Source organism: Podarcis gaigeae (genome assembly GCF_964106915.1).
Source record: "Podarcis gaigeae genome assembly, chromosome: 6".
Classification (NCBI taxonomy): domain Eukaryota; kingdom Metazoa; phylum Chordata; class Lepidosauria; order Squamata; family Lacertidae; genus Podarcis; species Podarcis gaigeae.
This window is the reverse complement of record NC_139682.1, coordinates 47,874,002-47,898,636: the sequence shown is the minus strand read 5'-3', so window position 1 is coordinate 47,898,636 and position 24,635 is coordinate 47,874,002. Positions and strand designations below refer to the sequence as shown.

Sequence of the window (24,635 nt, the reverse complement as noted above, 5' to 3'; positions counted from 1 at the left end):
ATTTATGAAACCAAACACTTGTTAAACTGCAATAAATAGAAGTTTATGTTCCAATTTAACCCTGATTGGACTCAGTATTGTACCAGGTAGGGCCTGGGTAGTGGCAGTGAGAAATAAAGTGGTGGCACAGGGATCAATAGACGGTGAAACGTCCTGTGACCCTGTGTGATCGCCACAATAACTACACCAGGGGGAGCAGAACTTGGACTTTCCCCCCGTTCCCCATATTCCGTATGAACAATGAAGAGAGATTTGTCTTTTTAAATGCATTGCTAAGTTTGCTGCTGGTTGTAATGGCATATTTGGCATACCCCCACTCCTTTGCAGCATATTTGTATATTTAACTCTGATCACACTTTATACGTGCAGACTTTGGACCTTTTAAAAAGCACAAAATGCCACTTCATCCTTATATGGGTAGCAAAATATTTTGAGAATATTGCCATGGGGGAGATGGGGCGGGAGCCAATTCACACTCCACGGTGCTAAACTAACATAGTCATGGAATCAGAATTAACCCATTGTCACAACTGATTTATCAAGGAACTGCTGCTTCCATAGAAAAAGGGAGCAGATTCACCCAATTTATTTAGCCGCCTCTTCCAATTTTAATAGGCTAAGCCCTTCTGTTTGCTTATAGAAACAACCCTTTCTGAGACCTCTCCCTGACCCTAATGCTCTCCTGCTTGCTAATGGGCTTTGCCATTGTGTTATTTAAAGAAATCACAGTTATACGCTTTGTGCTTTCCATTCTGCTTGCCTGCCAAACACCTTCAGGAACTCTTTTGTTGTTGTTGTTGTTGTTGTTAACACACACACTCTCTGTCTTTTTATCCAATTATCAAGCTTCCTCCTCTTCCCCATCAGCAATCACTGATTGTATTTAGCTGTTAAACACACAGGCGGTGTAATCATCAGTGTGTTCTTTGCTGGGGCTGATCTCTGGCCGGGCTGGAACACTTTAATAATGAGCACCCCTCATCCACAACACAGCACATGGAAGTGTCAAAATGGCTGCATGGGTAGGAGGAGATAAAAGGAAAATTACCCAAAGAAGTGATTGGATGCTTAAAGCAATTATGGTGCAAATAGGACGCTGCTGTGAGTTCATGTGGTCCAGCTGATACCCAAAGTTGCCTGGGAGGCTTGAGTTCAAAGCCTGCCTGAGCAATGGGCAAATTAGCCTTGGGCAAGTCATTTTCTCTCACCCTTAATCTTTCATCAGCTGTTTTGATCAGGCAGGAGATAACAGAGGATGGCACACAGTGGTTAAAAGAGTGAGTTGGGAAGACCCAAGCTTTAAGCTTGCTGCTAGATTTGGTTATCCTCACCTTTAAAATGGGGGTCTACTTTATAGGTTTTTTTGTGCAGGGGTTACTAATTAAGTTAAGCACTATGCGAGTTCTAAATCTAATTAGAAGTGCTGTATCAGTCATGTTGTTAACATGAGGGCAGAAAATGGCTACAATGTAAAGAAGTAACAGCATTTTTTTAAAAAAATACTATTTAGTGCTCCTATGTGGAGTTCCTGTGAGGCTAGTGAATGTTTGACCTTTTTGCAGTGGGAAAACGGATCTGTGCTGTGGCTACATCTCTCCCCCCCCCCCCCCCCGTGGCTTGAAATAAATTCCAGGATCTTAACTCTCTAGCATATTACATTGCCTACCTGAAACTATTTTACTCCCCATCCTGGCAGGTGCAGTTACACTTTTGTTTGTTGGCAGATCTTAACTCCTGGGACAACACCCCCAACCTGTGCTACTCACGTTGACAATAGCTTCTTTTGTCTGGGCCATGTCCGATATCACACCATCAGTGATGATGAGCAAAACGAAATACTGGGAACCATCCTGCACAGCTGCAGCGTACCTGAGTTTTGGGAGGAGATCATGAGAATTTAGGAACAGAGGCAGGAGTGTTGTCAGGGTAGTCTGAATTCTGAACTAAACACTCCACATTCTGAAAGACATATGGTCTTGTAGTAAGGTTAAAGCTTACTGGGAAATCATATATAATGAATTGAAAAGGATGTTTAAAATAGCATGGGTATGAAGTAAGGAGAATTTTACCAACCCACATTTTCATTAGGCTATGCTGGTTATCTCGCTTCATGGTTTGTAAGAAGCTACCAGAATGTCATCAGCCATCCAAATATGCCCATAAGAATAGGAGTTGCATTCTCAGTACCTGCAGGTCATTTCCAACCACACCTAGCATTTGTCATGCTTTGTGACGATACCTTGAACTGATGAGACATACCTAGCCACGTGGTTAACCACCGGTGCAAAGTTAGTTGGACCATAGAGCTGGACGGTCTTGAGGCTCTGGTGATAGGCTTCAAGGATACCTTCTATTCCACTACAATGAGGATTGTCAACATTGCCATTCTGCAGGAGAGAAAGGGAGAGACAATTAGGGTGAAATTTCCCCAGGCAGAGTGGCTGAATCCTTGCCCTTTTGGGATTCCCCACCCCAGCGGCGGAGCTAGCCGCTCAGGCACCTGGAGCGGCGCACATACTGTGCACCCGGGGGTGGGGCAATCCACCCATGGGATGGGGCGATCTGCCCACGGGGCTGGGTGATCCACCCGGGGGGCGATTGGCGGGGCAGTGATATGCCGGGGGGGGGATTTTGTCACCCCCCTGGGATGACACCCGGGGTGGACTGCCCCCACTGCCCCCTTTCTCCGCCACTGTCCACCGCATTCTCAGTGTTCGGCTCAGCTGGTGGATGCCCATCAGCAGAGATAAATACACTGGCTAGAGGAACTGCTAGCTAAGGGAGTGCAATAAATGTCACCAATCAGATATTACGCTGATGCAAAGGGAGCTGCCTCTTGGGATTTAGAGGGGCAGCAACAGCAAATGAAAATGATGACCCTTCTTTGTATCTGAAGCTCATGTCAACTTTTCAAAGAGAGACAAAGAAACCAGCCCCAAACTTATCTAAGTCAGTCCCAGGACTCTCAGATGTTCCTTGCCAGGTCAGCCTTCAAGGATGAGACCATCACATGAGAAAGCAAAGGTGTATAGTGCAAACCTATTCATGTTTGCTCAGGAGTAAGTCCTACTATGTTTAATGAGGCTTGCTCCCAAGCAAATGTGTATAGGATTTTAGTCTAAAAGATTTAAGGATTCTGCTATTGGTGAAAAGTTCATGCTGAAGGAGAACATGAGGATTTTCCCTTCATCAGGGAATGTTGGCAGATGGGTCCCGTTTGCCTGCCACTGGATTCAATTTGGGGCAAAGTATAAGAAGGTGTTTCTGAGTGCTGATTCCAAGGAAGGTTGTCAGTACCAAGGGGAACTCATGAGACACACGCCCATCCGGAGGAATTTTGGCTCCAAACCCAAGTGCTGGGAACATTTTGTCACTGTCATAGTCCTGGATTATCTCGCCAACAGCCTTCAGTGCCATTGCATAGGCATTGAGCTGGTATGGATTCATGTAGTGAAGGGAAGTAGACTGAGAGGGATTCCCTGCCAAAGCGAGAGAGAGAGAGAGAGAGAGAGAGAATGAATAGTTGTTGCTTCACTGTCTGGTAGGCTGTAGTGTGGCATTCATGAGGTCTGCATGCGGTCTTAGGAACAGAGGAAGCTCCTAAGGTGTATCCCACCTTCCAAGGTTGAAGATACAATACACCTACTCAGAGGTAAACTGCAGCAAAAGTGATATAACTTATTTCTGACTAGGCACATATGGTATTATGCCTCTAGGCTACAGTCCTACGCAGATGTAAAATTGAACACAATGAACACTTTTGAGAAAACATGCTGTAGATTGCACTGTAGATTTAACAACTTCAATAAATACGTGCATCTCCAAAAAGAATGATTTAAACATTGGGAAATCAAGTGAACAAAAACTTAACAGCAGCTCTGCGAGACATCTGCTGTAAAAAAACTTACCATTGGAAGCTGTGAAGTCAATGGCCACTGTGAAATTGATCTGCGTCCTGAAAAAATGTCACATCACATTACTTAGTCACATTGATAAATCTATAAGCATTTTGATTAGCTCAGAACCTTTGAGTGGAATGACCAACCCAAGTGAATGTCTAGAACACCACTTGTCCATCTCTTTCCTGGCTCCTTTATCTTTCCATCTGTCTCCCACAAACCTTGCATTTTGTAATCATTCAGAGTTGGATTCAGTTTTTGAATCTCTCTCTTTAGAGTTGAGAGAAGATGCAAAAAGACGGGTTATGCTGTCATGTGCCTTCTATACACACTTGGCCACTGCAATTGGCAGATACTTTGTGAGCAACCAATGTTTCTATATTATTTATTTTATTCACGGATTCCACCTAATACCTCACACTGTCAGGTTGGGAGGGGGGGGGCTCCTGAAGGCAACCAGGACAAAGTTCTTTATTAAAACAACAAAACAGTTCAAAAGTAAAATCACAAGGTTTTTAACCAACTAAGTTCCACTCAGAGAAGACTCCCTGGAATGAATATACCAAAGTTAGTATTGCCCATCAATATAAATGGGTCTACTCTGAGCAGAACTAATACTGGATTCAACCTACATAACAGGCACACACAACAGATAGTGGCACCATATTCCTTGGGATCTTCAACAGCCTATGTAGACAATGTTTAGCTTTTTGCACAGTACTGGAGAGCAAAGCCCACTGGACGTAGTGAGGGCTTACTTCTGAGTAAACATACACAAGACTGGGTGTTAAAAGAGTTCCTGCATGTTGGTACAGATTCCTGAGAAGAAACATGTTTGACACTGCCATGTGGTGTCAAACATGTTTCTTCTCAGGAATATGTGCCAACATGTGGTTTCTCTCAAATATATGTGAGAGCAGCAGGCTCTTGCCTTTGGAAATGTGTCATCACCACAAAACATTATTATAACAGTATCATTATAGGGATGGGGGTACTGAACCATCCATCCTCTTCCTATTCCTCCTAACCCTCCCATCCTCAGTTTTTTCCATAGCTGGGTTAATTTATAATATTGGAGCCTAGCTAGAGCTAGATAGTGGGGAGAAAGGCTATGGGAAGGAATGCAGCAGGCAAAGAAAGTGAGCATCCACTTATTGGCACCTGGGGGATTCATCCAGCACCCCCCCATAACTACATCTGCTTGGGATTGCTCCCTAGTCCTGTGACCTTACTACTGTTCAGGTTGAAAAACAGAAGTCTGTTTCTTCATGCATAATCCCATCTTTCCAGGGGGGAACAGAGGAGCTAATCGCATGGCAAGCTGTTCTCCACACTTTCATTTTATCAGTTCAGCAGAAGTCAAATAGGAATTTTTAAGATATGGAGCCTCGATTCTTCTAGGCCACCCAGAGTAAGAGGATTGCACATTTCTCGGCTGCTTCCCTTTCTCCCAACTGCAACAGCTCCAAGTCCAAGAAACTTCTGAAGCTGTGAGTAAAGCTACCATTGCTGGACAGTTTTTGGCTAATCAGGCCAATTTGACCAAATCTTGCTATCTATTCAGCTGGCATTATAACACACATTTTATACCCCAAATGATAGACTACAAAACCATAATCAGGCAAACTGGGCTGCCTGAGTTCTCGTTGACTTGACCAAGGTTAAACAAAACTGAACTCTCCAAGTCCTCTGCTGGAGCCACTGGACCTTGGCTAGAGTGCCGTTGCTCTTGACATATGAGAAGGGAGGGTTGGTAAAATACCCCCAATTAATACACAGACCAAACGTGCTGCTTTTCATTGCAGGATGTCAGTAGGCTGAGAGGCTCCCTTGTAACATCTTCCTTTTAATTCAATGATTCCCCAGAGCCTATTTGAAAACTAGGGCATGAATGTAGTACGCACCACAGCCCAGCCACTTTATCTTCTTCAGAGGCAGAGCATAATGCTGAAAAAGATGAAATTCTTCTTTTCCGGGTGATGGCTCACTGTTAAGGAACCTGTAGCCCAAATTCTCACACATCAACATGGTTCTGTGTTCTGAGCGGAGGTGTACCTAGGCTCCCTTGTGCCCTTGGCAAGGAGCTGTATTGGTACCTCCTGACCCTTGCACTCTAGGCGAGGAGATGTGCCCAGCTGCCCAGAGCAGTGGAGGAGCAGCCCAGGGAACATGCAGATGGGCAGGCAGGCTCCTAGTTACTCAGGGCCAGAGTGGAGAGGTGTGATTTTGGAGGGCCCCTGGCCCTCTGCCATTGCTGGGTGCCAGACTCAACAACCCCTAGGTATGCCCCTGGAACCAAGTACTATGAGGCTTTAGGCTCCTAAGTGTATTCACCTGGGGTAACCAACCTTTTTTGGGGGTGGGGGCGTGGACACATTTGCAAAATGGATATGTTGTTGTGGGCACCACACCTCTCCCTTCCCCAATGTAACCTTCTTTGGATTCCACATAGGCTTGAAGTAACTGTTCCATTGGTTAAAGAAGGCTTCTTTCAAGCTCATTTTGTGGTGGGAGGCAGGTGGGGATGGTCACCAGGGAAAACCTTTGTTGACACTTCTGTACCTGTGGCTGCCATGTTGCTGGCCCATGGTGTACAGAAGGTCAGCAAACTTTTTCAGCAGGGGGCCGGTCCACTGTCCCTCAGACCTTGTGAGGGGCCAGACTATATTTGTGTTTTTTTGGGGGGGGCGGGGGAAATGAACGAATTCCTATGCCTCACAAGTAACCCAGAGATGCATTTTAAATACAGTGGTACCTCGGGATGCGAACGGGATCTGTTCCGGAGCCCCATTCGCATCCTGAAGCGAACGCAACCCGCATCTGCGTTTGTGCAGGTAGTGTTTTGCCGCTTCCACGCATGTGCACGACATCATTTTGACAGTGCATGCGCGTGCGGCGAAACCCGGAAGTAACATACTTAAATACTTATCTTGAAGCACATTTATCCCGAGGTATGACTGTAAAAGCACAATTCTGCTCATGTAAAATCACCAGGCAGGCCCCACAAATAACCCAGAGATGCATTTTAAATAAACGGACACATTCTACTCATGTAAAAACACGCTGATTCCCGGACCGTCTGTGGGCTGGATTTAGAAGGCAATTGTGCCGGATTCGGCCCCCGGGCCTTAGTTTGCCACGGTGTACAGAGTTGCCAGCTTAGGATTCCACTGTTGCTGCATTACATTGTCTTCAATAACTGATGATAAACCAATAGTTATAAATGTCAGGTGACTGTGCCAAGTGGCGTTGCTATCAGCACATCAGTTATGCATTATGTTTTCTTTGTCTTACTAGGACTGGTACGAAGCAAGTCCCATTTCTGGGCTCCATCCCAGTGGATGAAGAACAGTGGTTTAGAGGACAGCTAACATTAGTGCTGATAAAAGGGATGATTGAAAAAGCTGCCTGCAGACATTTCTCTGGCAGCCTTCTCAGATGAGATTCCAAGCCTGTCATCTCCTACCCTCAGTCAATATCAGCTGCTCCCATGACAGACCCTTCCTTCAGATGTTGTGCAACCACCGTAATGAAAGAATGCGGCTGTTGATGGAAGATAACATTTTAAACTTCTGGTTAGATAGGCAGAGACAAGGCCAGTGGGAAAGGACTTTTTGTTTTGCTGCTGAGATCCATTGGGGTACCAGAACTAGTGCAGATACATGGAGTGTGATCCTCATCTGCCACTATATATAATACACAGGCACACACACATACAGACAACATTGGCATAAAAGGGTGTGTGTGTGTGTGTGTGTGTGTTTAAGAAGGTTGGAGTTAAATGGCAACGGTATGGTATTTCCTTGGAGATTTGAGGATAAGAATACAGGGACATAAGAACCAAGCTTTTGCAAGGCTCCATGTTGTCCATCGTCCTGTTTCCTACATTGTCTGTTAAGAAGCTACTGGGAAGTCCAAAAGCAGGACTTGAAGGCAACTCCTCCCACTGTTTCTCTGCATAAATACCTCTGAACCTGGCTCATAGGCATTGATAGACATATTGCTGGACCTAAGTGTAAATTCAATTCTAATAAAAAAAATACCCTCTATCATTAAAGTATTGCAAAAGAAGTAATAAAGAAAATGAATCTTTGCCTAGCTGGCTAATGGCTCTCCAGCACCAGTCTGTGAATGAAACAAGCTTAGTGGTAATTTATGGATCATGCAGAAATGGCAAAACTTACCAGAAGAATAAGAAACTAGGATAACAAACTTTTTATAAAGGAATGGAAATATATTGAATATTAACACTCAAATTGTAGACAGATAAAAACACTGGCAGGACTATTGTAATAACCTGCGGTTTTTAAAATATAGATATATGAAAATAGATGAATAAAAGAAGGATTTAAAATAATTTTATATATGTAGGGAATTATGATAAAAAAATTAATGAACTGCAGAAAGAGGAGGAAGGAAGTCGAGTTTTGAAATGTTTGATTTACTGTTAAACTACTACTGCAATGTATATAAAAATCATAAATATATATATGAAACAAGATTGGTAAAATAGTCCTGTTGGGAATCCCAGTTCACCCCCACTAAGTGAGAGGGCAGATGACTCAATGAAAGGAAAGGAATAATTAACAAGCTATGAAACTGGTGCATAATTAAATACCTTATTTTGAGATGATATTGATGGAATTCTGGCCTATAAAAATGTTGCGAGAGGAAACACATTTAATTCCTTGTTTGGGAGAGGTAATAGAGCTCTGGCCTTCAACGGTTGGGAATGCCATGCTCTGTAATTCAAGGAACGTGTGTTTGCTTGCTGATGAACAATTCTGACTCTGCTTCGTTACGGAATAAACTGTAGAAATCTCTGTGACCTTTAAGCTTTCTTTTTTCTTTTTTAATCAAATCTAAATCTTGTTCTTTTAGGAATTCTTCTGACAAGTTAATAAAGGCCTAACAACCTGATTGTTGTTAAGTGCTCTGAATGAACTTGCATTGATTCCGAGAGTCCGTTGCCACCCAAGAGGCGCAAATTGATCTCTGGCAGAATCTTTTGTGACTGGACAGTGCTGCATTCTTGCACGAGGAGGATGCTGAACTAGTGTAACTCTGGGATGGCTGGAACAGGCAAAGCCAACACAAATGCCCATATCTGAAGGCGAGCATCACGTCCAGTGCCTCATTTCTAAATAGAAACCAGTGCTCGGCTCCGCCTGGAAACCATAATCTCTAATACTCAAAATATGTGGGAACTTGTCAGGGATGGGCAAACAGAATTGCTGACAGGACAGACGGTCACCAAGAGTCTGACAGTGCTGTAAAATTGGTTTGAGTTTTTATTTTCTTTTCATGAACATTGATTTTGAGAGGCCTACGTCAAGCAGCCACTTTTGGTGTAAGATGGTAAGTACTTTGGCTCTATCCTCTAAGATGAAATCAGAAAATAGTACTGACCCAATCTCTGCTGATCTAACCATCAGCCATGCCTTCTACTCTTTAGTTGCCTGTGTCTTAAAGGTCTTTTCCAGACCAGGATGTCCTTCTTATTTGCAGCGAGTTTCCAGACTACCAACATGTTTAGGTAATGGGTGGTTGACTCTATTTTTCTTCCTCATGCATCTTCCCAAGTACAGATACCTTCCCTCCCAGCACATTGATCTTGTTAACCATCTTTCATTCTTCTCCATGATGGGATTTCGGCAGCAGTTGACTTTAGTTTTGATGTGCTTTGGTTTCTCTATAACAGGCCATTCTGTTTCCCCCGTAGAAGGTTGTCGTCCCAGGAGATTAACATATTTCTTTTTGGAGATCAGTTGAATTTTATCTGTTAGCAAAGACTCCATCAGTGCAACTTTGTGATGCAATTTATATACTTCATGGCTTTGCAGGCTGTGCACTTTCCTTTAGGTTTTTGGTCAAATCCCTAGAAGTTTCCACCTAATCTCATGAAAATATAAAATGCACCTGCTTGTAGAAGGGTTATTTACCTTTCCTGACATGAGAGTAAAAGTTCACACTGCTGTTACAGAAGACGATGTCACTGTGATGGCTCAGAGAGCCTGCTTTTTGTACTGCTTAGAGTGTCAGTCTAGAACTGAGGAGAACTGGGTTCAAAACCTCACTGCAGTGAAGCTCGCTTGGGTTAGTTGCAATCTCTCAATTTAACTTATTTTTCATGGGAAGGAGGAGCTATAGTTCTTTATACCACTTCTATTTTGCCTTTCCACCAAGTCACTAAGGGTTGTGTACATTGTTTATCCTCCATTTTGACCTCACTACAGCCCATTGAAACAGGTTACATTGTGAGAAATTTACACGTAGAAATAAATCAACAGCTAAAAATCTGTTTTCAGTTTGTGTACACTACGTTTGGATATCAGCGGCAAGACTTGGGTTTTAGTCAAAAGGTGGTTTCGGGAATTCAAATATAATTTCTCTGCTTTTGAGCACCAAATATTCCAAAGAAGTGTATTTTATTTTTAGCACTTGAGCTTTTCTTCCTCAGAAAGAACAGACATATATTAAATTTTGTTAGGCTACAATCCTATACATTGTTACTTGGGAGTAAAGCTCCACTGAAGTTGGTAAGGTAAAGGTAAAGGTAACCCTGCCCGTACGGGCCAGTCGTGTCCGACTCTAGGGTTGTGCACCCATCTCACTTAAGAGGCCGGGGGCCAGCGCTGTCTGGAGACACTTCCAGGTCACGTGGCCAGCGTGACGAAGCTGCTCTGGCGAGCCAGCACCAGCGCAGCACACAGAAATGCCATTTACCTTCCCGCTATAAAGCGGTACCTATTTATCTACTTGCACTTAGAGGTGCTTTGAACTGCTAGGTGGGCAGGAGCTGGGACCGAAAGATGGAAGCTCACCCCGCCGCAGGGATTCAAACTGCTGACCATACGATCGGCAAGTCCTAGGCACTAAGGTTTTACCCACAGCGCTACCCGCGTCCCCACTGAAGTTGGTAGGACTTGCTTAGTGGTAGACATGCTCAGGATTGCTCTGCTTGTACAATTTGCTGGGTACTTTGATTCTAACAGAAACACTTCTGAGATGGAAATTTGAATTGACTTTAAAAATTCACAGCTCAAAATCAAGATTCTATGTTCTGAAAATCTGAAAAATTTATTATGACATTGAAGATCCTGAATAATACATAGTGTTCTGTCTTCAGTAGGAATAGAAGGACCTGTCAATTTCAGTTCTCTCAGCATCTCATTTTTGGTTATCTAAAATTTGGTTCACCATGTTTCTGCAGCAATTTGAGTTTTTTTCATAAAAAAACACACACTCAAAAATTCATCACTAATTGTTTATGACAATTTCTTGTAATAAACACATTTTATGTGCAGTAATGGCTAACATACACATTTTTGCAAGCAGATCCCCCTAATATAATCCATTTCTGTATGTTATTTTCACTAGTGTATTGCTTTTTATGCACACTAGCTCCGAATGTATGCATTTATTATTATTTTTGTAAATATTGCTTGGCTGGAGAACTGCACCACAGCATTTGGAGAAGTGCAAATTATAAAAGATAGCCGCGTTTCTGTTTGCCTATGGTTTCAGAAAGTGCAAATTTGATACATTCGCCTTCAAATGCAAACTGAATTGAATCTCTCCCTCATCCCCAGTCTGCTGTGTGCAAATAGTTTTACATCCTGCAGGTACAGCATCTCTAGAGTGAAACAGGACACTCAGACCTGACACTCCTCTTGAAGACACTTGGTTTTGTTCAGCGTAGAAACAGCCGGTGGCCCTCTGCTTGCACGTATCCCCTCCCAAACACCCAATGTGTGCAGAAAGAGAATCTACTCACCCTCCTTTGATATAGTCTAGAAACGTGTGCTCTGATTCTGTAGCAAACGAGAGCAAAGTCACCTTGAAAGGAAAGAAATGGGGATGCTGTTATACAGGATACAATGAAGTAGTTACAGGCAGGAGGGTGATGCTGGTGATCATGGGGCCACATCTTGAGTGCCTTGATTTTTCCAGCCCCAAACAACTCCCATTTCCAGGAGGATTCCGTAGCCTTATTTTCAAAATTTTGAAAGCAACGTTCACCACCCTTTGCCATGGGAAATCAATTTCTTAAATTCAAGGAGAACAAATCCCGTTTTTATAAAGTTGCCAGATCACAACTTGGAGAATTGTCTCACAGCTTTAAAAGTGTGCTGATGCTGAATTGGGAAACCATAGGCTCTCTCTCCTGCCTATTTCCTGTCCCACAGTTGCTATAGTAAGCTGGTGCGTTACATACTAGGCAGAGGATGTTGGGTGTAGAAAACTGCCTTGCACAAAGTCAGACTGTTGGTCCATCTTGCTCAGTATTATCTAGGTTGAATTGCAGGGGCTCTCTAGGGTTTTGAACAGGACTCTTTCTTGGTCTAAGCTGGAGATGCCAAAGACTAAACCTGGCAGAGTTGGCTCTGCAGTTAGGCAGAGTGAGACAGCTGCCTGAGGCAGCAGATCCCAGGAGGCCGCGAGTGGTAGAAGTGAGGTGTTGGAGGTCAGAGTTGTGTGTGCCTCGTGGCCTGATCTGTGCCCCCTAAGCTGGCTTGCTGCTCTCAGGTGTGGTGGAGGGTGCTTTCTTATAATCAGTGTTTAAATAAGATTTAACTATCATAGAATCATAGAGATGGAAGGGACCGCAAGGAACATCGAGCCCAACCCCCTGCAATGCAGGAACCTTTTGCCCAACATGGGACTCGAACCCACAGCCCTGCCATTAGGAGTCTCTTGCTAATCTTGTACACAGTTTCTATACATTGAATGATATAGGGAAGTGTCATCTTGCTGCCTCAAGCAGCAATATCTTGGGTCAACCAAGGGCCTTCTATATTTTAAGCATGTGCTCCACAACTGAGCTACGACCCTCCCCATTGGGTGGGGCTGGCCCTGCTCTTAGGCAGCTAACGGGTGTGAATAAGGTATTATTTATTACAGTGGTATCTCTGGTTGCAAACAGGATCTGTTCCGGAGGCCCGTTCGCAACATGAAAAGAGTGCAACCCGCAGCAGCGCGTCTGTGCACGTGCAGGTTGTGATTCCCTGCTTCTGTGCACATGTGTGATGTCATTTTGTGTGCCTGCGCATGTGTGAGCGGCAAAACCCGGAAGTAACCCTTTCCGATACTTCCGGGTCGCCGTGGGACATAACCTGAAAGAACGTAACATGAAGTATGACTGTAATTAGATTTCTATAGCATCCTTCATCCGAGGAGCACAGGGAGGTTTACAATATAAAAACACAAAAATATATAACATGGTGACAAACAGAAGCGATACCCACCACAGTTTAAAAGGCCATAGACTGTTTATTTAGCCAAAGACCTGGTAGAAGAGACATGTTTTTGCTTGGCGCCTAAAGATATGTGATATGTTCGCAACAAACATAGCCAGGACACAAGAAGCCCCACCCACAATCTATATTTAAGGGGCTATGATACCACTTTAACAATCATAGCTTTCCCCAAATAATCCTGAGAACTGTAGTTTGTTAACAGTTGTGAGGGTTGTAAGCTACAATTCCCAAAGTACTTTAGCAATCAACCCCTCTTCCCACAGAACTCTGGGAATTGTAGCTCTGTGCGGGAACAGGGGCTTCTAAGCAACTCTCCTTAACAAACAGCATTTCCCAGGGTTCTTCAGGGGAAGCCTAAAACTGTTCAGCTTTTTTTTAGTGACATAAAGCCAACATTAAAACAATGTTACTCACTGTTCCTGAGTTATTGTATTTCTTTTTCTTCATTTTCTTTTTGGGATTCACTACCTAAGAGAGTAAAAAAGAAAGAAAAAAGACCTGTGAAGGTAAGGTTTGAAAGACAAAGGGCTCCTTCAGATGTTTATTGAGCATTCACCCCTTGATCTCCTTGCACAAAAACTAATGTGCAGGTTTGTAGAGATTGGCGGGGGGGGGGGGAGAGAAATTTGATTCTGTTAGCATTTAAAGGCAACCTTACCTAATTTGCAATTTCAGAAAGGAAATCTGAACTGAAACACAGCCATCCTTTGAAATTCGCACGTCTCCAAATTTTGCAATGCAATCTCCAGCCAAGTAATGTGTACAAAAATGCACACACTGGTGTAAAATGTGTGCATGAATGTATGCATTAGTGAAAATAACACACAAACATGTTTGGGAAAATTGTCTTGCTAAAATGTGTATATTAGGCAAGGGGGGGGGGACCCCTGACCATTAGGTCCAGTCGTGGCTGACTCTGGGGTTGCGGCGCTCATCTCGCTTTATTGGCCGAAGGAGCTGGTGTACAGCTTCCGAGTCATGTGGCCAGCATGACTAAGCCGCTTCTGGCGAACCAGAGCAGCGCACGGAAACACTGTTTACCTTCCTGCCGGAGCGGTACCTATCTATCTACTTGCGCTTCGTGCTTTTGAACTGCTAGGTTGGCAGGAGCAGGGACCGAGCAACGGGAGCCCACCCCGTCGCGGGGATTCAAGCTGCCGACCTTCTGATCAGCAAGTCCTAGGCTCTGTGGTTTAACCCACAGCGCCACCCATGTCCCTTTATATTAGGCAAAGTCGCATACAAAAAAATGTGCATATTAGGAGAAATTCATACTAAAATGCTGATGAATTTTCATGAGGACCTTAAGAAATTCAAAAACGGATGTGGACATGTGGAGAACTGAACTTAAGGGTGTAAAAGTGAGAAACAGAGAGGAACAGAGATCGACATTTTCTCCCATCCCTAGAAATCAGACAGTGGGCTCTTCCAGACTGCAGCTATTTTCAGGTGGGATTCAATCACATACTAGCAAATCCAGTTTGTGCAATTAAGACTGATTCAGCACTATTGGGCAACAACCCCAGTAACTGAATCCAGTAGTAGACCTTGGGGTCTCAAAGTTTAGCGGTGCCCTATGCAACACCAAAATTTGGGGCCTCTGCGCCTCTTGATCTCCATTCTAAATAATAATTGTGCCACCCCTGGCAAAACTCTGCTTCCAGTGTAGTTGAACTCCCCTAAATCTGCCATTGTTGAATCTCCCTGCAAACAAATCAGGATGAATCACCAATAAACAGGTCATCTGGAAATGACTTGCACCCAGTCTTCACTGGGCATTCATTCTGATTTGTTTGTGAGGTAGTTATATGACACTAATAATAATAATAATAATAAATTTTATTTATATCCCGCCCTCCCCAGCCGAAGCCGGGCTCAGGGCGGCTAACAATAATCAAATAATCAAACAATCAAATAATCACACATTCAAAATATTCATTATAAAAATTAATTAAAATCAAATTAATGGCAACCAATTAAGCGATATTCTATGCAGGTTGCCAGAGGAGGGAGTCAGGCTGCGCCCTGACCAAAGGCCTGGTGGAACAACTCTGTCTTGCAGGCCCTGCGGAAAGATGTCAGGTCCCGCAGGGCCCTAGTCTCTTGTGACAGAGCGTTCCACCAGATTGGAGCCGCAGCCGAGAAGGCCCTGGCTCTAGTTGAGGCCAGCCTAACCTCTCTGAGGCCTGGGACCTTGAGGATGTTATTATTTGCAGACCGTAGGTTTCTCTGTGGGGCATACCAGGAGAGACGGTCCCGTAGGTACGAGGGTCCTAGGCTGACCATCCTGAGCTGCTTGCTTCCTGTTAACCATTCCTTTGTTCATTCCACACCATTCAGCACATTTTACTGTCACTTTTCTGACTACTATGTCTTCTTCTTCTTCTTCTTCTTCTTCTTCTTCTTCTTCTTCTTCTTCTTCTTCTTCTTCCTCTTCCTATTCCTATTCCTATTCCTCTTCTTCTTTTCTAAGGGAATTTGTTCCATCAGAGTGACAAATGACTTTAATCTTCTTTAATTATGGAAACCTAAATCGCTATTTGTGTGCCTCCTGGACAATAGTGACAATCTGGAGGCCCCCTCAGACAGATGTTTGCAACCTACTGGACTGTAGTGTGTTGCTGAGTAGAGAGTGATTTGAGGAAGTAGAAGCATTCATTTATATACGGTAAATGCCATCAATGCAGACAGCACTTTGAAGAGGAGGACCTCCTTCAAGGAATGAAGAATTATCCAAGAGGAAGAAGAGGGAAGGAAGAAAAGATGCACAGATATATGTAAACAGAGATGGGCAGGTGTAGCTGCATGTCCTTTGGCTTTTTGGTTTGAGCTGCATGTTCCTTAGGCTTTTTTAAAAAAAATAATAATATTTATTGAAGTTTCAACAAAATTGGGACAGGGAGCAGGTGGTTAAGTCAAAAGCTTCGTGAAAAAAGCAGCTTTGGGGAGGGATTTGCAGGAGGATTGTCTTCATCCTTGCAACAACCATGTGGGAAAGGAAGCCGAGAGACACATGCTGAGAGTGAGGCCAACCAGTGAGCTAAGATGTGAAACTGGGTCTCTTCGGGTCCAAAATCAGCTCTGCCCAAGGATTTTTCTAGCAACAGTAACAATCATAGTGCAAATACTTTCCTTTCTGTTGTTCCAAATGTAAAATATGGGCTGATTGAGCTGCAACGCTGTGAATGCAAGACAGCATCTGAATCCACTCAAGTTTTATTTCTCGGGTCTGCTTTCACCCAGTCCTGCACACATCCCACAACTGCTAGGCTCCGCAGGCCTGTTTCTGTGCCATGTGCTGGCTTTACACCATGAGCAGGCCTGATAAAGCCCACCAGGTCAGTAGCTCACCAAGCCTTGCATACCACCACCATTTATTATGTGTACCCCACCCATCTGACTGGGTTGCCCCCAGTCACTGCAGCTACTGCTACAGTCTGCTGCCAGCACAGTAATCTTGACACATGTTGCTATGCTGATGGTTTGCACCTTTGGCTGCTCTACTGATAGGGCTGCATCTATGCTGCAGTACAGAATGTGGTTTCAAGCGCAGAATTCAGTGTCCTGAGCAGCTTGATCTTCATTCTCCCCCCCCCCTTTTTAAAAGAAGGGTTATATTCCTTATTATGGCATTGACAATATACTTGAAAGCATAGAGGCAATGTCTGTTGAAATCTCAAGAGTCAGCAGTGCTGTTGGATAAAATTGCCAATGCATAGGGATGGGTATAGCCATGTGCTTGTCTTCATAGAATCATAGAATTGTAGAGTGGGGAGGGACCCCGAGGGTCATTTAATCCAACCCCCTGCAATGCAAATTTCGCCCAAATTGAGGCTCAAACCCACAACCCTAAGCTTCACCAGCTCATGACTAAGAGAACCAGAATAATTTCTGCAAAATAGTAAACAAGGCAATTATACAAAATAGGTGAGAGGCAGGTTTATGTAGGCTGCAGAATTCAGATTTTCCTGGTAAAGGGTTTAGATTGTCATGGTAGAGAATTTTATTTTATTTTTAGCACAAGGTACACACAGCCCCCGTTTCAGTGTTGCACGTTGTTGTACAGTGGTACCTCGGGTTAAGTACTTAATTCATTCCGGAGCTCCGTACTTAACCTGAAACTGCTCTTAACCTGAAGCACCACTTTAGCTAATGGGGCCTCCTGCTGCCACCGTGCCGCCGCCGCCCAATTTCTGTTCTTATCCTGAAGCAAAGTTCTTAACCTGAAGCACTATTTTTGGCTTAGTGGAGTGTGTAACCTGAAGCGTATGTAACCTGAGGTACCACTGTACTGCAACGGAACAGCTGTCCGTATACCCCATTCTATACATCAGTCTGCTGATGCTGTGGATCACTGAGCCCTCAGAATTGTTATAGTGTAGGATGCTTTGAAGAAAGACCAAGAAGCCAAATGATCTGGATGTTTCTTTCTGTACCAGATCTGAGACATCCCCTGAGATATAATTGATGCAAATTCAAACATGAAGCAGGGAGTCGTTTAACTGTAGCAAGAAAGCATTGAAAATGCAAAGCAAACATTCTGTATATAATCATACTGTAAACAACCACAGCATGTGTACAGATTCTTCTTCTATAAAAATAGAGCCCTCATGCTTCAACAATCTCATGGCCTGATGTTTCATAGGCAAAATAAAGCACTATTTCTGCATTGAGCTCAGATCCCAATGGCCAAGTTCTAAACAAGCCATTCTGCGTTATCAGAATTGGGAAGGGCCACAGTGCAATGCCCGAGCGCATGCTTTGAATGCCAAAGGTTCAGTTCCCAGAATCTCTAGGTAAGGCTGAAGGAATGGGTTTCTGTGCAGTCAGTCTGAAATTCCCATTTTTCCTTCTCCAAGGGAGCATTTCTAAAATGCATTAACTTGAGCTCTTGAGCCAATGTATAAACAGAAACCCAGCTGTATAAACAAGTGCTCAAAGCCCTCTCCTTTATCAGTCCGTGATGGCAATGGATGGCCTTGCCAGTTCCGAGTGGAGCAGGGATGGCACATCTGGGTCTTATCTTACGTCCTGACCACACTGACGCACAGACCTTGTCAGATCTGACAAGAGACCTGGGAACGGCGCCAGGAGTGCTCTTAGAGTTGGTGACCTTCTTGGTCCAAGATAAGAGTATAGGAACAGGAACAACCTTTTATGGTCAAGAGTACCAGAACAGGAACATCTGTTTATGGTCATGGATGTCAACTTACGTGTATAAGCTGATGTGGTGGATTCCTGGGGAAGGGGGGGGAGAGGGTACCTGGAGGATATATATACTGTATGCAATTTCTCTTGCTTTTGTGTTTGCGGTGAACCGATTCACGCAGTGCCTTCTGCTATCCGGAGAGCAGAATAAACTCTTTCTCTGAACCAAACCTTGGTGTCATTTGACTTCCTTCCTCCCGTCTGGGAGCAACGCAGACCCCACCAATCGGTAAAGTCTAATAAGGCTACAAGGCCACAGGGCTGTCCTTTGTCTGACACCCTGGAGAGTTGCATTGTCCATTGTGTAGACAATGGGTCTGACTCAGACAGGTTCCTCTCTTCCTAAATTCAAAGGTCTTGCTTTCCATCTAGGCTTGGTTCCCACAGGACCGTAGACAATAAACCATCATCCCTATCTGCATCTCCAATAAACAGCAGCAGCATCCCTCCTTTCCATAACTTCTCTGAACTGCATATATATATATATATATAGTCTCCACTTCATAATTAGGCCCTGAAGCCTTCATCACATAGCACCAGCCACCTCTTGGCAGTGATGAAAGTGGGACAAACGTCTGGCAGGAGCTGCTGTGCTCAGAATTTGCTTCTGTTACTTTATTTTTTAAAGAAGTGATGTACATGATAATCACAACTTAAAATTAATGTGAAAAAAGTGGAGGGGCTGGTTCTGTATCAAGCTTTTAAATTGCCATGCCTTATGTCAGTGGGAAGGGTTATAGCTCAGTGGCAGAGAATCTGTTTTGCACGTAGACAATCCTAGGCATCTCCAGAGATGGTTTATCTCTGAGCAATACCAACGTCAAAGGTGGCTTCTCTGAGGTGCGGCTGGCCGGAACGAGGCTGATTCCTTTTCTTTTTTATTGGTGAATGGGTCAAGTATTAGAATGAGTCTGTTATATATATCATCTTGTCCTTTCATTGTTGGCATACCCTCCAGCATTTCTCTGGTAAAAATAAAGACATCCTAAGGAAATGCAGTACATTCCGGGGTCAAATCAGAAACCAGGATGGCTTCTCTAAGTCAAGGACGTCCCTGGAAAACAGGGACACTTGGAGGGCCTGTGTTGGTGAAAGGTGTGAGGGGAGAGAAGGAACACTCCCTGCATTTGTGCTGGCTCTGCCCATTGGAACTGGTAAGGCAGAAGGCAGGGAGACAAACAGTAGGCACATAACCACAGACAGTGATACAGCCATCTTATTTTATCTCCATCCTCTCTACTGAGTTCTGCAAGGGTGGCAATGAAGTTATGTAAATACTCGACCTCTAAAGCAGATTCAAAGTACATTTCCCAATAATAATAATAATAATAATAATAATAATAATAATAATAATATATTATTTATACCCTGTCCATCTGGCTGGGTTTCCCCAGCCACTCTGGGCAGCTTTCAACAGAACCTTAAAAACAGAATAAAACTTCAAACATTAAAAACTTCACTAAACAGGGCTGCCTTCAGATGTCTTCTAAAAATAGGATAGTTGTTTATTTGCTTGACATTTGGTGGGAGGGCGTTCCACAGGGCAGGCGCCACTACCGAGAAGGCCCTCTGCCTGGTTCCTTGTAACCTCACTTCTCGCAATGAGGGAACTGCCAGAAGGCGCTAGGAGCTGGAGGGGACTGTAGTTTGCCCCTCACAGAGTTATAATTCCCAGCAACCCTTAACAAACTACAGCATGCTTTGAGGGAAAGAACGTGCTTCGAATGTGCTTTAAAGGTACAGCATGTACAGAGCCTGAAACAAAGGAGGAATCTGACAGGCAGCGTAACCCCTTGGATTGATTGAAAGTAAGAAGACAGACCTGTGGGGGAGAGATGAGAGCAGACTGAGTTTGGTGGGGCAGCACCCCATTTGCCCTCAGGAAAGAGCCATCACTAGTTCTTCCAGTGCTTTGACAGAAGCCTTACTCTCACTTTGCTTTGTTCCCAATGCAGCACTTCAAATTGTGCTATTTCAGTTCCCTTTTGCCAGCATCTCAAAAGGCTCTTCTTTTGCGATCCTCATTATGATAAACAGATAGGTTCCCTTTCCCAGGCAGTAAAATGATTTTTACCTCAGTCGTTGGAAAGCTCTCATTTTGAAATGCAGCTCTCTCTCCCTTCTTATTCCCTCCACCCTGACTGTATGTGTGACTGTATTCTTATAAGATCTCAAGAATCCATCCAGAACAAAAGGCATTAATGATTTACACAGATTCTGCCTGAGCTTCTCTCCCTCCTCATGTTCCCCCATCTTTTCCTGCTGAGGGGAAAAGAAAAGCTCTGTGAGGGGATCCAGTTGTGTCTCAGGTCAATCATTTTAGAAAACCGGCCTAGAACTGTCACAATGGATAATATTAAAGTGGAGCCGCTGAACACTTAACACATGCGGAGTGCAAAAAATGTTAGATAACGGGAGGGAGGAAACCCAGACATCGAAGCTAAGGGATGAGTGTGTGAGTGTGTCACTGGAGTGGTTTGTTTTCAGTTCCACATGGACTCTGCCATCTGCTTATGGGGCCAAATTCTCCATTTGGAGAGAGAGGTTCAGATCATCACTCTCACTGACGCCAAGTGCAGCTCAGAAACAAAAAGGCTACAAAGTAAAATAAAATAAAGAACTTATTCCAAAGGTGACACACACCAGAATTCTCTCCTTCCCCACTGGAATGGTGCTCACCTGAGTGGCAAAACTGATAGGCACTCTCACCCATCACAGAAACCAGCCCAGCATTAGAGACACACTCAGGGTAACTAGGAGGGAGGTGGAAGAGCTCTCTTCACAATGATGTGTCAGAACATAGCAAGTGACAGGAACATGAGCTACGAAAACACAAACCATCTAGGAGAGAAAGACCATGTCTATTTGATTTATTTACTTATTGTTATTTATAACATCCTCTCAGCTATCCTTCCTCAATTAGTTCCCAAGCTGTTGCACAATTCAGTCACATCTTTTAAACTATTGCCGAAACAAATCAGATCTTTATTTAGATTTGGCCTGTTGCATTGGCCTTCAGCTTAGGAGCATCAATCAGCCACCCCCAACCCGATGCCCTCCTGATGTGGCTGGACTACAGTTCCCATTATCCATGATCACTGGCCATGCTAACTGGGGCCGATGGGAACTGGAGTCCGAAACATATGGGGTTGGGGGAAGTCTGGTTTAACTATTACCTTGGTGGATGAAATCAAGGTCTATCTAGTCCACCATATTATTTCCATCAGTGGCTGGCAAGACGCCCCATTGAAGCTCAAAAGCAGAATGTGAGGCTTGATTTAACTGCTATGGCTGTAGCTACTGATACTAGACCTATTGTCTTCAAATTTGCCTGATTTTGTTTAAAAGCTGCTTTTGTGATAAAGAATTTCATAAGTTAGGATCATAGAGTTGGAAGGGACCCTGATGGTCATTAAGTCCAGCCGCCTGCAATGAAGCATAGGATACAGAACAGAAGTGTGTATTATGAGCTTTGCAAATAAATCTACATGACCCAGATGAGCTTTCTCGGTGCCAAGTGTGAGTGCCTCTGATGATACAAGGGGATATCATATCATGATTATATTACAACCATGATATAAGTCGTCTGTATGTCTTTTTGAAATTACAATTATTTATACCCCACTTTTCAGGATATAATCCTTTCAATTCAATTTCCTATTTTGCACAGCTGCTTTAACATGCAGGTGTGTCCCAGATTTAGGAAAGAAAAAGTTGTAGCATATGTCATTGCAGTGTCCCACAACATTTGCTTTGCGGGTGAGAGGAGCAACAATGCAGGGGGATTTGCCTCTTGAAAATAAACATGAAATGTGTGTTGGAGAGGTGGAATGTACACACTTTAACAGAAAAAGTAAAAGAGTAATTGGAGACGGGAAGGGAGGGGAGCATTTCTAAAGAACTAAAATGTTCTAATCCTTCAAAACTGCATGAACAGTATGCATGCCGTTGTTGTGTCTCTTGTTGTAACTATATCATACACAAAGTAAACAGTATTGCTGGTTCTGCTGGCCAGGGCAATTTTTAAAATTTGTATTTGGCAGCCAACCACAATAAATTTCTCCTGTAATGGGGGTGAACGGGAAAGCAGACTTAGGGCAGCCTGTTGTTCATACAAGCCCCTTATCATGCCATCATCATGGTAAGTTCCACTTCAATTAAAGTGAAACCATTCCTTCAAATTTATTTGGTTTTTTGTTTGTTTAAACTAATCACTGTAACTCTCTCTAATCACAGTCCCTTGTTTATTCTACTAGCTACACAAGGCAAATTATATATACTGCAAGCGACAGCAATAACAGAAGGCACTACATAGTTTCTTAAAAAATAATAATACAGTTGGGGTATTGAGTGGCATCACCTGAATGGCATTGATGTAGTATTTGAACTCCAAAACCCCTTACTTGCAGATTTGCAGCTCCAAGAACAAACAGAAAATAGTAACTCTCTGATTTGGAAAGATGGGGAAATTTGGAAGATAAATGTTATTAGAAAGTAGGAAAATTAGTATTTAATATGCTAGGCAGAAATACAAAAACAAACTAATAAGCTGGAGACATTATTTATACCAGTGCAGGACCCAAGGTGGCTCACAACACGAATTAAAAACAGATACAGCTAAAAAACAACAACCTCCCACCAATCGTTTATATACTTTTTTTTAAAAAAAATACAACTAGATAAGTTACGGTATTTAAAACAGCACTGAATTAAAAAAGAACTTAAAACTATTTTAAAAGAACAAAGAGAGGAGAAGAAAAAATACAATGCCCACCAGCTAATCAACCCTACCTATAGAACAGGGGACACGACATTGAATACAGGAGCATAGCTTTGGTCCATCCAGCTCACAACCTGTCTACACTGAGTGGCAGCTGCTCTCCAGGATTCAGGCAGGGAGTCTCTCCCACCAGGGACTGATCCTGGGACTTTCTGCATGCAAAGCAGATGTTCTAGCACTGAGCTATAAAACATCCACATCACATTTAAGAATTGCTTTGAGCCAGAATGAGAGAATCTCTCAAGCTGATCCGCACTTTTGCTTCCTAACACACATGATAAAAGAGGCACTCCCACTCCTGCTCCTCGCTATCTGGAGACAGAGGCAATAGGAACAGATAAGGTTACCTCAGGTACTTTAGATGTCAGCTGACAAAAGCACTTAAATTATCCAATAAATCAAAGCTAAAAGGAAAACCCATAGTGGATTCACAAGAGTTACTGCCAAGTGCCTCCAGCTGAATTGGCGCTACAGATATCCAAGGGATTCTTGTAGTTGCCTTTCCCTAATAGAGATATTTGGCATGAAGATATAGCTTGACGGAAGTGAGTTTCTTTGAGGCCAAAGCTGCAATCCTATGAGCCCAGCTGAACTAAAAGAAACATACTTCCAAGTATACATGCAGAGATTGCACAGTCAGTTGTCCACAGTGAGCAAGCATCACGATTCAATTAAAATTGTGATAGTGCACACAGTTTCATTTGCTGGTGAAGTGCAGTCCTATGCCTGACAAATGGGGCACAGCCATTGGGGCTCAATCCATTCCCCCCCACCCTCAGCCCTGTTCTTATTAACTGGTGCAGGGTTGCCAAGATACTGCAGGCATTGCTACCTTCCTACCCCACCAGAGTGATACCTCTGCACTACAGCAGGGGCACCAAGATTTTGTGACACAGCAGCATTAATATCTCCTGCTCTTGGCACTTGAGCAGAGTCAGGTTTAGCCCCATTCCTCAGTTGCTGAGGTCTCATGATGGGGTACTTTAAATGCTCCCAAATGCCCCTGAGCTTCGGCTGGGTTTTACCAGGGGCCAACTTTTTTGTGTGGCAGAACTTCTTGCCAATAGAGGTTCAGCACAAGTCATCTCTGCTCGTTTGTAGATGACTGTAACAACTCGGACAGAAGGAAGACAAAGTCCCTACCAGAGAGGAATGACAAGCTAAGCTGATGGACTATGCTGAAAGGGAAAAGCTGACTGGAAAATTCAGGAACCAAGAGGACAAAAACTTTAAAAAAGAATGGGAAAAATTATAATGTATCTAGGAGACCATTGCAAGCAGATGGAAACATCAGCAGGGTTTTAATCTCACTTGTAATGTAACAGATACCATGGATAATTTGGATTGACATAAAATATAGAGTATGGAATAATAGGCAGTTGTAAATGTTGATAAGGGACGCAGGTGGTGCTGTGGTGTAAACCACCGAGCCTAGGGCTTGCCGATCGGAAGATCAGCAGTTCGAATCCCCGCGACGGGGTGAGCTCC

The 24,635-nt window shown here is 43.6% G+C and overlaps 1 protein-coding gene across 2 annotated transcripts in view; it reads right to left on the bottom strand.

Annotated features, from left to right (window-relative positions):
* Positions 1-24,635, bottom strand: part of LOC310847411 (copine-5) — a 124,012-nt gene that overhangs the window by 5,827 nt on the left and 93,550 nt on the right. For both annotated transcript variants that reach the window (XM_083745216.1, XM_083745215.1), the window contains 6 exons: positions 13,574-13,627; positions 11,677-11,738; positions 3,909-3,955; positions 3,298-3,479; positions 2,260-2,387; positions 1,767-1,869 (listed from right to left, as the gene is read on the bottom strand). In XM_083745216.1, the coding sequence (XP_083601342.1) occupies positions 1,767-1,869; positions 2,260-2,387; positions 3,298-3,479; positions 3,909-3,955; positions 11,677-11,738; positions 13,574-13,627 (576 nt within the window). The remainder of the gene's footprint in view (positions 1-1,766; positions 1,870-2,259; positions 2,388-3,297; positions 3,480-3,908; positions 3,956-11,676; positions 11,739-13,573; positions 13,628-24,635) is intronic.